The sequence below is a fragment of the Dufourea novaeangliae genome, unplaced genomic scaffold, assembly GCF_001272555.1.
Source record: "Dufourea novaeangliae isolate 0120121106 unplaced genomic scaffold, ASM127255v1 scaffold162, whole genome shotgun sequence".
NCBI classification, from domain to species: domain Eukaryota; kingdom Metazoa; phylum Arthropoda; class Insecta; order Hymenoptera; family Halictidae; genus Dufourea; species Dufourea novaeangliae.
In genome coordinates this window covers 1781983-1793552 of record NW_015374046.1, presented here as the reverse complement: position 1 = coordinate 1793552, position 11570 = coordinate 1781983, and the positions used below count along the sequence as shown (strand labels likewise).

Genomic DNA, 11570 nt, shown 5'->3' with positions numbered 1-11570 from the left:
AAATATTTTTGCAGAAAAAAACAGCAACTTGAAGCTTATATAGATTTTAACTACAGGTATCTATACCTCGTATACTTCTAAGCAGACGCCAATTTCTTTTCGCATTTTTTTTATTTTTAAGAATTATGTTTATATCTTTCTATTCTTAGTTTTACTGTTAAATAAATATGTAAACAATTATTGTAAAATGTGTAAATTTATTTTATGCAACCCACGTACATGGTATAAAATACATACATATGCCTGAATGGGGAGTGTTATGGACGAAAGTCAGAGGACCTGGCCACCCTCAGACAAAAATCCTAGTTACGCCAATGGTTATACCTAGTAGTACGATTTACGCAAGTCACAAACCTACCAAATCAAAGCTTAAAGTTAAACGTGTGCTGGCAACGGATACTAACGTCGCGTCTAGGGTCCACGATCCTTACCTTAGAATGCGTTCTATTGCCTTCACAGTGTCGTAAAATGCAATCATTGTTGTTCCAACGAATTGTATAACTTCGAGGAAATCCATAGCAGCCCGACCTCGCGAACTAAATCATTCTCGGCAAGCGTACAAATCGCGCGATACGACCGTTTTCCAATCAGTAAGCTTGCTCATTGACGATCTAATTAAACCTGTTTCCTATCCACTGAAATTCCTGGCATTCCACGTGTAATCAGTTTAATCATTTACGCGAAGCGCTATACGCTGCTTAATTCTAAGCGAATCCCTTCAAGTTGGGTGTACGCGCAGCGTGCGTCCTCTGAATATAAATCTCTTGCAGTTATTTATGTATTTCATGAATATGTAGTTCTTTCGAGGCAAGCTAATGAACCACTGCGGCGTAGAAGTGTACGTAACAGTATTTAACTAGTCGGGACATTAATTAATCGAAGAAAGACGTAGAACTTATTCATCGTCTAACCGAACCGCCTCCTCTCGCCAACTATAATATGTTCAAAAATATTACATCCGGAAATTGCAGTATAAATTTTTATAATGCAGTTCTTGTTACGCGATAATGTATAAAATATCAGATGGTTGCGTAACAGGCCTGTCTACGAAAAGGCTCCCTCACGCCGTGCAGCTCCCCAACATTAGGGATGTGCTATGCGGGTAATCGTATACATCGTCGGATTGGAAAAAGGAGAGTGGGCTCGGACGGGTTCCCGCAACCCTGGACCTAAAAGACAGTGCCTTGTTCTGCGGGGGTGTGTCGAAAGGCGGAAGGGAAATCGACTTCTAAATTGACCTTCAGCCATGTTGTACTGGTCAAACTTGTCAACTGTGTTGAAAATTTAAGAGCAAATGCTAATAAAGGAATACATAACTTAATTACAATATAAAAGATACAGTGAGCTTAGTATATCCATCGGACGACGTCATTAAAATCTGCCGATTCTGCGAGAAAATAATAAAATTGTATTCCATTTAAAATAATATTACGAAATTTCTGATTATTTGTAATATAATATTACAAGAACTAGATACACATAATTTATTTTTAAATATTCTAGGTCATTCTAATGATCAAATAGGATTATACAATCACCGAGTTCATTTACTAAAATGTATTACACGATAATATGTCAATGTAAAATATCATCATATTTGTAAGGAAAGGAGTAATACTTCAAATAACAAACGATTATATTTTAATAAACTTGTTTTGTTTTCTGGACACTAAATATTGTCAATAATAATGTATTATTATTGACCCTCCATATAAAAAATTCAGAGATGCACATATTATTTATAAAAATGAAATACAATTTTGTGACCTTATGAAACACATAGAGACAAAATTGTTGTACGATTCACAGTTAACTTAAAATGTGTGGAATTCAATTGTGCAGTTTTAACACTACACGTACCGAACCCTTCAATGTACAATCTATCTATCATCTATCTATCTATCAATCTATCTCAACTAACGTACTTTTACAAATGACTTGTGAATTTATTGATATTTTTAAGCATTACTTGCACTTAAAATCATTTAAAGAATTTCTCCGTAATTATTGGTTCTTGGATCCATATACCTTCATAGTTTTTTATTAACACTATTTCCGATTGGAGGGTCAAATTTTACACATTACAATTAAAAAACTCAAGGTGAACTTCATATCTCGATAAAAAAGCAAAATAGCAAAAATACATTTATCACATTGTCTATGCTCCTTGATACCATATGACTTTCATTTGAAATGTTTTTTCATATAACAAACAGTTTACAAGTAATTTAGGTGGCAAAATTAGGCGAATCACTTTGCATACGTATTTACCTCGCAAAATCGGAATTATATAAAATTTTAAATTATGATGAAGATTCAAGACGAGCGATACAAATTTTAAATATTTAAATCATAATAAATTTGATTATATTGCAGAAGTTTACTTCTAATATATTTAAAAACTATTCGTTTACCAATTAAATACACAACTACTTGAATATAATATACACGAAAACACGAATAATGTTCACTAACTATTTCAGCATTATTTAATTAATATTTAAGCATTCAATTAAAGTTTCCATTATCAAATTATTGATAATAGTTCATTTTCTCTGAAATTTTTCGAACGAAGATTTCTCACATTTCGATTTGTATCAGACTGTAATCTTTGAACACCATTTATCTCTACAGCAGAAACTGAGTTTAAAATAACAGATGTATCAATATGTCATCGGAAGTCCCTTTAAAGTAGATAGTACGTTATCAGTACATCGATAACTGCGCAATCTGCACGCGATTCATAGTTCAACTTTTCGTTTTTTCAGACTTACTCGTGTATATTCTTGTGCAATTATGGGGAATACATCGTCTAACCGAATTCTGCACGAAGATTTACTTGCTACCTACATCGATTTATCCTACCTGAGGAAAAGTGAAATATTGTAGTAAGTAATCGAATTAATTCTTAGAATATACAATTATACATAAGTTTGTTATCACATGCGCGCATGTAGACATATTGTTTGACAGACGTTATCATTTTGGTTACACGAACGTTAACTATAGTATTAGAAACTAAAGAAAGACCTTTAATAAAAAGTATATACATTTAAAAACATATGTATTTTGTTTACATATTTTATGGCTTCATATATTATAATGTAAATTTAATATATTTATATATAAGTGTATGCTTTAATTATAAACATTTATAATGTACATGAAATTGTAATACACAATAAAGTAGAAACTATAATTAAATTCCATGATATTTCAATCGTATTGTGAACATAACCAAATGCTGAATGCGATAAATAAATGTTTCAATGGAAAATATCGAACACCCTGTACATAGCACATATTATAACGGCGTTGACTACGTATGGTCTAATTTAGGATAGTCAACGAAAAAATTACAAAAAATTAAAAAGTATAAAAAGTGTAATACGTGTCCCGATAACTACCGTGTATCAAATTTTTTACAAAATTTTTGCATGTCATTAAACAGTAAAAATAGAGGAAAAACCGACAATTCGAATTTACCCAATTACTACCCTTTTGGTGAAGATAGAGGGTTGAAACTTGGCGGAAACTATTTTTTCTTGACAAGTTATCGAATGGTACATCGCATATCCAAATCAGTCTAAGGGCACTTTTGACCCCCTTATTCTGCTATAAACTTTTTAAGTTTTACTACCGTACGCTGCCGGAAGTATCCCTTTAGGGACACCGACAAAGCTCGAGATATTGTTTTAATTACAACGTAATTAAACATTTAAATATGTTTTTAGCATTGTGCAACGTCTCGATGATATCGATCCAGGAAAACTAAACAAAAATCTTCAACACCGTTTCCCTGTAGAACAGATAGAAACAATATTACCACATGTTCAAGTAAGTTAATTATTCTTCCAATCATTACGTTTCTAGTACTAAAGTACAATCAATGTGTTGAAATTTTTCATTGTTCCTCTGATGTTAAAACTTTTCCTCGTGATATTTTCGTTTAAGAGGAATTGTTTAAAATTTTACTGTATATATTTAACAAACACGATATTATAACAGTGTCCTTATAAATTACTTTAAAAACTTTGATTTTACATAAAAATCCGCAGTCTACTGATAACACTGACTCTCTGAAATATTTCTTGTACAAATGTTGAGGCAGAACTAAATACATGTGCCCGTTCTTATAGAAATTACGTACTGACTTCGGTTAAAAAAGGAATGCATCCTTATCAGTTATAATTTATAATGTTAATTTACTTTAGTGTAGCCCATTCAGTGATTCAATATATCGAGTCTTCTCTTCAAAAAAAGACAACCATCTAAGCCTTGAAGATGTCCTGGATTTATGCTCAGCTTTCTCCGATAATGCCCCGGATGACGTTCGGGCGGCTTGGGCATTTTACATTTTTGGTAAGAAACTAATTATAATTTCATAGACAGAATCAACGAATATATAAAAACAAGACCAATTGATTATTATTAATGGCTTTCACAATAATTTATTAACCTATATTTGTTTTCATCCGGGAAATAACAGTTTTTATAGAAGTCAATAATAATTCATTATTCGTTAAATAGTATAAAAATTGGCGATATTATTTTTCGTACATTTTTATACACTATATTTTTTCCACCAACCGTACTTCCAAACTATTCGTCATACTCTCTGACCGCTGCTTTGTTAAAAAATTTCCAAGAGAAATCGAACAAAATACAAATTATTCATTTATTCGGCAATATGTATGTATTTGATGGTCTTCTAAATAATCCCCATTGCCTGCAGTACATTTATGCTCAGAATTTTTCCAATTTTCATAGCATCGTTAAAACCCGATTTTTGGGATGGCTTTTAGCTCGTTTAACAAATTTTGTTTTATCGCCTCAAAGGACTCAAAATAAAGTCCCAACTGTTACACAAACTGTTCAACAAATCTCAGTTTATTAATATACAGGGTGAACCACGGATCGTGATCAGTAGAAATTACTCTGTTATTAGTAGTCCGATCAAAAATATTTTTATCAAGTATAACATGGTTTCAAGAGAGCTTTAACGTGATTATAGCAAATTTTTTGTCAACTCTTTTTTTTTTTTCATAATATTTCAAGGTCACCTTCAATGTTTTGTAAATACACCTACAATTTTTTACGCCTATCTGTTAGAGGATTTCAAGACGAATTCGGTAAGTATCATAACATAGCATATGTTACTTTTTTTTTCATCTGGGTCGAGAAAAGATTAAAGAAATATTCGAATTGTAATATTACGAAGAGTATCGTATGCTACGCCATTGTACGCGTTCCGATGTTGAGCTCTTTCCTACCGTTTGTAAACATTTCGTTCTGTACATTGGAACACATCCGATAATACCTACTGATCACGATTCGTGGTTCACCCTGTATATACAAATATCAATAACGGAACAAAAGAACCGCGTACTACGTCTAATTTTTTGAACACAGTAGTATATTCTTTAACTCTATTACTGTTACAAATTACTTGACGCATTGTCAAATTATCGGTGTTTCTGTAGAGACAATGTCATCTCATTTAATGAGCGTCTCATACGCATACATTCACATTAGTATTCTAAACCTATCCCGCGTTTCGTAGAATGGTCGTCAGATAACTCTTTACAGACAACGATATCGTTAATACCTTCATTTCCAGACTTGGACGGCGACAATCAAATCTCACTCAACGATTTGATGGGAGCCGTGGAGAGATTGACAGGGAACGATCAGGATGGTCATCAAGGGTTTGACACGCAGCAGACAGAACATGTCGCACGAATGGTAAGTCTCGATAATATTTACTGCCACAAGTTGACGACCGGGTGCAACGGATACGGTATGGGAATCATTTCAATCACAGGGTGATTAACTTGTGTAGAGAGGCTAGAATCTGTTATATTCAATTATACATGTATGATAGGTACAACCATTACTAATGGAGCAATAGTTAAATTACTATATAAATAATGAGTTTAAAAAAACATACTCTTCTTAGACTGTTCTGAAACTTACAATTAAAATAGAATTTTGCTTCCGAATTATTCAGTTTGTAATTTTTACTTTGCGTAACCCTTTTGCAATAGTAAAAAAATGTATCTTATACTCTTGGTTTACTTTTTCGTAAATACGCCCTCATTCAGTTTATCTTTGTTCAGAACATTGATAAGTCTTTTATTACGTTCAAATCTTTCTGAACTACAGTGGATCTCAATGAAAAAACTGACAATTTTACGATTTTAACTGTATTTTTTATAATTACATGAACTAAGTTTCATTTTCTCGTGTACTTTGGGTGCACATTTAATGCTTACTAAATTGTTAACTAAAATTTATCCAGTGTAAAAGCCACGATATTGTGATTTTGATTCTAGATAACCACAAACAAAGAAAATAATTTAATCATCCACTGTATCATATTGTCAAGATTCTCTAATTTTCCACGATTTTTAAGACACTTTAGTTCATAATACTCCTCCTGGCTCACAAAAGGGTTCAAGTACTGTTGACATTAATGTTATAAACGACTGAAAGGAACTTACAAAATTCTGTAAGAATGAAAAACAATTGAATAAAAAAGTAATACTAAAGACGCAGTGTGTCAGATTTCAGTGTGTACAATTATTTTTAACAGTAGTTCGACCATTTTCGATCCATATCAGCAATGACCGGAATAAACTGAGAAAAAACTGACGAAACGGAACAAATCTGGCAATGTTTATTCGAATGTTGATGATAGACATCGAACATTGGCTATGCACAATATATTAACAGCAGTTACTGAAATATATACCGTTTATTATCGCTGTACGTCGCTTGTAATCTCATTTGGAGCGCAAGTTTGAAATTTATTCCATTCCGGCATGTTTACACGAATCGTAATAATACCGATCAATCGAACTCAATCACGCGAATAATTAACGTTAATTCATCATCGCCAATATTCCAATACGTCAGTACGTGAAAATATTAATAGGAACATTATACGACGCGTTACTAAACTGTATGCGTGCACATAATCCGTGCAGCGTCATAAAACGACATATGCATTTTAAATCTTCTGGAGACATCCAGAATTATAACAAAAATATATAGAAACGGTTTCGCCATGCTGCATAATATTTAAAGAAGCTTAAAGAACACCTTGAGGTATCTGTATAACTATTTTCCACGTGTCTGAGAAACTCACACTTACAAAAATAAAATACATTCTCTCGTATAGGTATTATTAATGAACCCAAGTGTGAATGTGGAAACGCAAGATGTCAACCATATTATATGGCAGTGATGCCTATATAATTCACAACGATCCAAACTAATAAGACAATTACAAAAAATTAAACTATATCCTCCCCTAAGTATAGATACGATAATCGCTGAATCAAACATACCAGCCTGTTCATATGTTCACAGCTTCTTAAAAAATTGTAATCTCAAAATTTACAGTAACAACCAAAACCTAGAGTGTAAGTTGTTTAAATTTATGTAATAGTTAACTAATGTTCTGACTGTACAACTTATTCTATTGTATTATTCATGTACTCATGTTTGTTTGTATAGCAGAAATAAGCCTCGTAAGAGGCTTTAAGTGTTTAATAAAAAAAAAATACATTATTTTTATTCAAAAGCATGTAGTACAATTAAGGAAACCAAAACGGAGATTATACAGTCTTGATAGTTCTTTTTAAAAGAATTAATATTACCAGCTCAATAATCTCGAAAAAAAGAAGAAAATTTGTATCTTTGCATTATACAGAGTGTCCCAAAATAGCTTCGATTCCCGGAAATGAAGGGTTCCTGGGATGATTTGAAACAACTTTTTCCTTAGCCAAAATGTTATCCAAAGCTTTGTTAACGAAATATTAACGAAAAACCCTGACCAATCAGAGCACGAGTTTGCCACCCGAGTTTGAAATAAATTGAAGAATGTGAGCAAAAATTGGTGCGTTTTCGGTGTCCTTTTCACTTTGAACATTATTTAAACATATTTAGATGTCTATAATATAATAACAATTTCTATCATTTTGTTCAGAACAGTCCAGAGAATTATTTTGTATGAAAAGAAACTGAATAACTATTACTGTAAAAGTACAAATCTGAAAATTTGAAATTTAAAAAAAAATTGATTCTTTAAAATCAATCAATCAGCTCATAAAGATCCACCAGTAAAGGGAAGTTATCATGACAATTGCAATAAACAAAGCACAGATGGAATAAATATAACATAATGGAATGTCTACAAAATAAAAGTAAATAAGTTTTTAATAGAAGAAACTTCTTAATTAAGCTTCGAGTAACAATAAATTAGAATCCAATAACTATTTAAAAATATTTAATGAACATCAAATTTGTATTTATTTTCTTAATTTTGAAGTTTTAATAAATTCATGCAACGAAAAATATGTTTTTCCTTTTTAAACAGGTCTTGGTGTCTTACAGCGCACCATGAGCCTCTTTCAATCCGTCAAATTGATTGATTTTAAACTTTCGTGGCGTTGGTTGAAAGAAAGTCCACTATGTCTTTCTTTTTTTTATTGGAATTTACCAATATGCTATTACGTTGGGCTGAAAATGAGAAAACAGGACACCTTATTAACCTGCAACTTGAAATGATGAATGACTTACCCTATAATACGTATAAAATAGAAGCGATAGACGTTACTGTCAGAGAAAATGGAACAATTTTCATAAAATATCATAGATTCAAATATTACATACTTCTTCACGATCGGACTATTTATTGTATGTTTTTAAACATGATGAAACTTTCAATGTTAATTTTTAATCATGAAAATACAATCGACAATGTTCAAACTTTATCTCAGATCTTTTTATGAATTAATTTAACAAACAGTTTTAAAACAACTACTGATTTAATATTGACTTGGGTCAAATTCACCCAGCGTAACAATAACGTTTGAAGAAGGAGGTGTGACAACGGAGGCTTAATAGTTTGTAGAATCGCCTCTTAAATTTTCTGACACCTGTTATATAACACCCTGTACATGAAAACTGTAGAAGGAACATATTCTAAAATCACCTGAAAATGTTCTTTCAAATTTATTAATTACCCTAATACGTTTCGATCACATGAATTTCATGGGGCAAATCTAACTATATATGTCAAATGCTTTTATAAAATTGCAATAATTTTTAATGACACGAGTTTCTATAAAATTATTTGTTTTTATTCTTGGATTTAATCTATTTCAGAATGTAATTACGTTCAAAAAGTAAAAATACGTATATACATAGTTTAAAATTGAATTAAAGTTCAGATTAAAATCGATTTTTCATTCTTCATTACTTACTGCTCAGAAAATGTTAGTACATACACTGTGTTCCATCTCAAATTTCCAATCAATTTTCCTCGCCATCACACCGAGTCGATAGACTATCCGCAAGAACATTGATGAAAAGATACTTAATTAAAGGTCCTATCGGATTCGTTTTTTAAACAATTCCGGTGCGGTTTATAAGTAGTAACTTTTCTATTCGTTGTATAAACGTACAATATAACCCCCTATGTTCTGAAAACATAATTAAAGTCAATCACAGTATAAACTCGTTAAGGGTAAATCAACCTCGACAAATTTATTTCTAACTTGAAGAATAGGATAGGTTCGATTCATAAATTTATTCGAACACTGTTAGGAATTTCCTCGCAAAGAATGAAACATTATCATGATTCTAAAATCAAAAAAAGTTTGTTCCGTGAAGGAGAATTAGTGTGGTTTTACCAACCTCACGAAGTTAAGGGTAAATGTCCGAGGTTACAATTTAATTGGGAAGGAGCTCATGTTATTGTTAATAAATTGAGTGATGTTGTTTAGAGGATTCGTAGGAATTCAAGAAGCAAATATAAAGTGGTTCATGTTGACAGGTTAGCAGAATATAAGAGGAAATGTTGATTGGGTGAATGTTTGAAAAATTAGTTAAAGAATAATAAAGTTAGGTAATTAAGATTTCCCACTTCGTTTCGCAGGCTCGGCGGAAGGATGGACAGGGTTGTCCAATAAATATATTTAATAAATATATTTAATGGGTGTCGACGCATTACGAAGATGTGTCATTGATCCTAGCTTTGTGCGAGGTGAAAATGATCGGGGAACTTTAGGAGTATGAATGTAGGTACACTTACTCCCCGAATTCTATCTGGGAAGGATGTAACCAGGTCAGAACGGCGAACGGGAGGAAGGTTGAGATGGTTTTAGCTACGGTTGTTGTTAAGCAAAGCCGACGTTAGCAGCCGTCTCAATCGAGGTGTACTTTGAATGGTCGGTATACAGGGTGAGTCTCGTAACATGACGTCTTCAAATAACCCGTAGGGGGAGTTCCCGTAGTGCCGGACGCTTAAGGTTTTTCTTAAAATAAATAAAAAGAAATAATGTTTTAATCTTTTTATTCTGCCTTATTTATAAGTTAACAATATTGGAACTGTAAATAAAAGAACAATATAATCAACATTATCATAATAGTTAACTTAAAGGAACATTAAACTTTGGTATATGATTTTGAAATATCATTAAGTGGCCCCTAGTACCGGACACAGTAAAACTTAGTAACTTAACTCAGGACAGTTTCAATATAATTTTCAGCGATCACAAATATAATTATTCGAATACTCGGGAATATCGGTACAAGCCTCATGTGCCCATTCGTGGCAGTTTGAACATTGAAGAACAAACAACGAAAACGAATTTTTCCATCGAAAGGTATAAAATAGAAGGCTTTATGTTTCATTTTACATTTATTTCATTATCTTCCAAAAAAAATCGTCAAATATGACTATAACTCATTCAAGGCGGACTAACCCCGTAAGTAAATAAAATAGGGGAATAACAGGAAGGGGCATAAAAAATAGAACAAATTTTTACATTTAAAACCGCCATCATCTTTTCGAGAGAAGATTCGTCAATTGCCCGAGTAATGGCTTGAATATGTAGAGAGTAATGGGAAATATTTTCAAAACTAAACTGTATTTTATTTTTTTTTGTAAATAAACAACAAATCTATAAAAAAGGAGGCTACAAATTGATTTGTACGACTAATATACTATGCACTAATATTTATAACTTTGTTTCTCAACAATAGGTGCTTCAAGAAATGATCTTCAATCAGATGGGAAGCATTTCACAGGAAGAATTTATACGCTTCGTTTTAAGGATTCCAGAGTTTTTCTCCTCATTTCGCTTTAGAATCTAATTACTCTAATAATGATGCAACTAGAACGATAATTTTAACGATTACTACGATGTTCCGTTTTTTCAGTGAATCTGTAAGAACCTAATTGTATTGTACATTGCCAAGGTAAATAAAATCTTCATTAAAAACGAGCGATAAATATTGAAGTTATAATTCAAACTATGTACGTATAATGTCAAATACAAAATTATATTTTTCAAATATAATGTATACAGTAACGGACTAATGGTTACGAAATTATTGTAACAATTTTAGAATTATTTGAAAACTTGCTAAAGTAGTTATCCATAAATACCAAAGTAAACGTAATATACGAAAAAAGCAACAAGAGAATAAAATTATATAATTTATGTTTAAACAAGTGTAATTAGCCCAGACTCTCCATTGAAAACCTTCAGAACAGT

The 11570-nt window shown here is 31.8% G+C and overlaps 1 protein-coding gene across 1 annotated transcript; it reads left to right on the top strand.

Annotated features, from left to right (window-relative positions):
* The first annotated feature begins 2796 nt into the window (after positions 1-2796).
* Positions 2797-11166, top strand: LOC107189775 (calcium and integrin-binding protein 1-like). The gene is made up of 5 exons (XM_015578389.1): positions 2797-2888; positions 3735-3837; positions 4215-4362; positions 5621-5745; positions 11056-11166. The coding sequence occupies exons 1-5, from the start codon at positions 2797-2799 to the stop codon at positions 11164-11166; spliced, it is 579 nt and encodes a 192-aa protein (XP_015433875.1).
* Positions 11167-11570: the final 404 nt, after the last annotated feature.

Excerpts from the sequence above, each read along its gene's own strand:
- LOC107189775 (XM_015578389.1), top strand. The coding sequence starts at position 2,797 with ATGGGGAATACATCGTCTAACCGAATTCTGCACGAAGATTTACTTGCT. Across the intron at positions 2,889-3,734 it reads AGGAAAAGTGAAATATTGTA|CATTGTGCAACGTCTCGATG; the intron begins GTAAGTAATCGA and ends ATATGTTTTTAG. Across the intron at positions 3,838-4,214 it reads CAATATTACCACATGTTCAA|TGTAGCCCATTCAGTGATTC; the intron begins GTAAGTTAATTA and ends AATTTACTTTAG.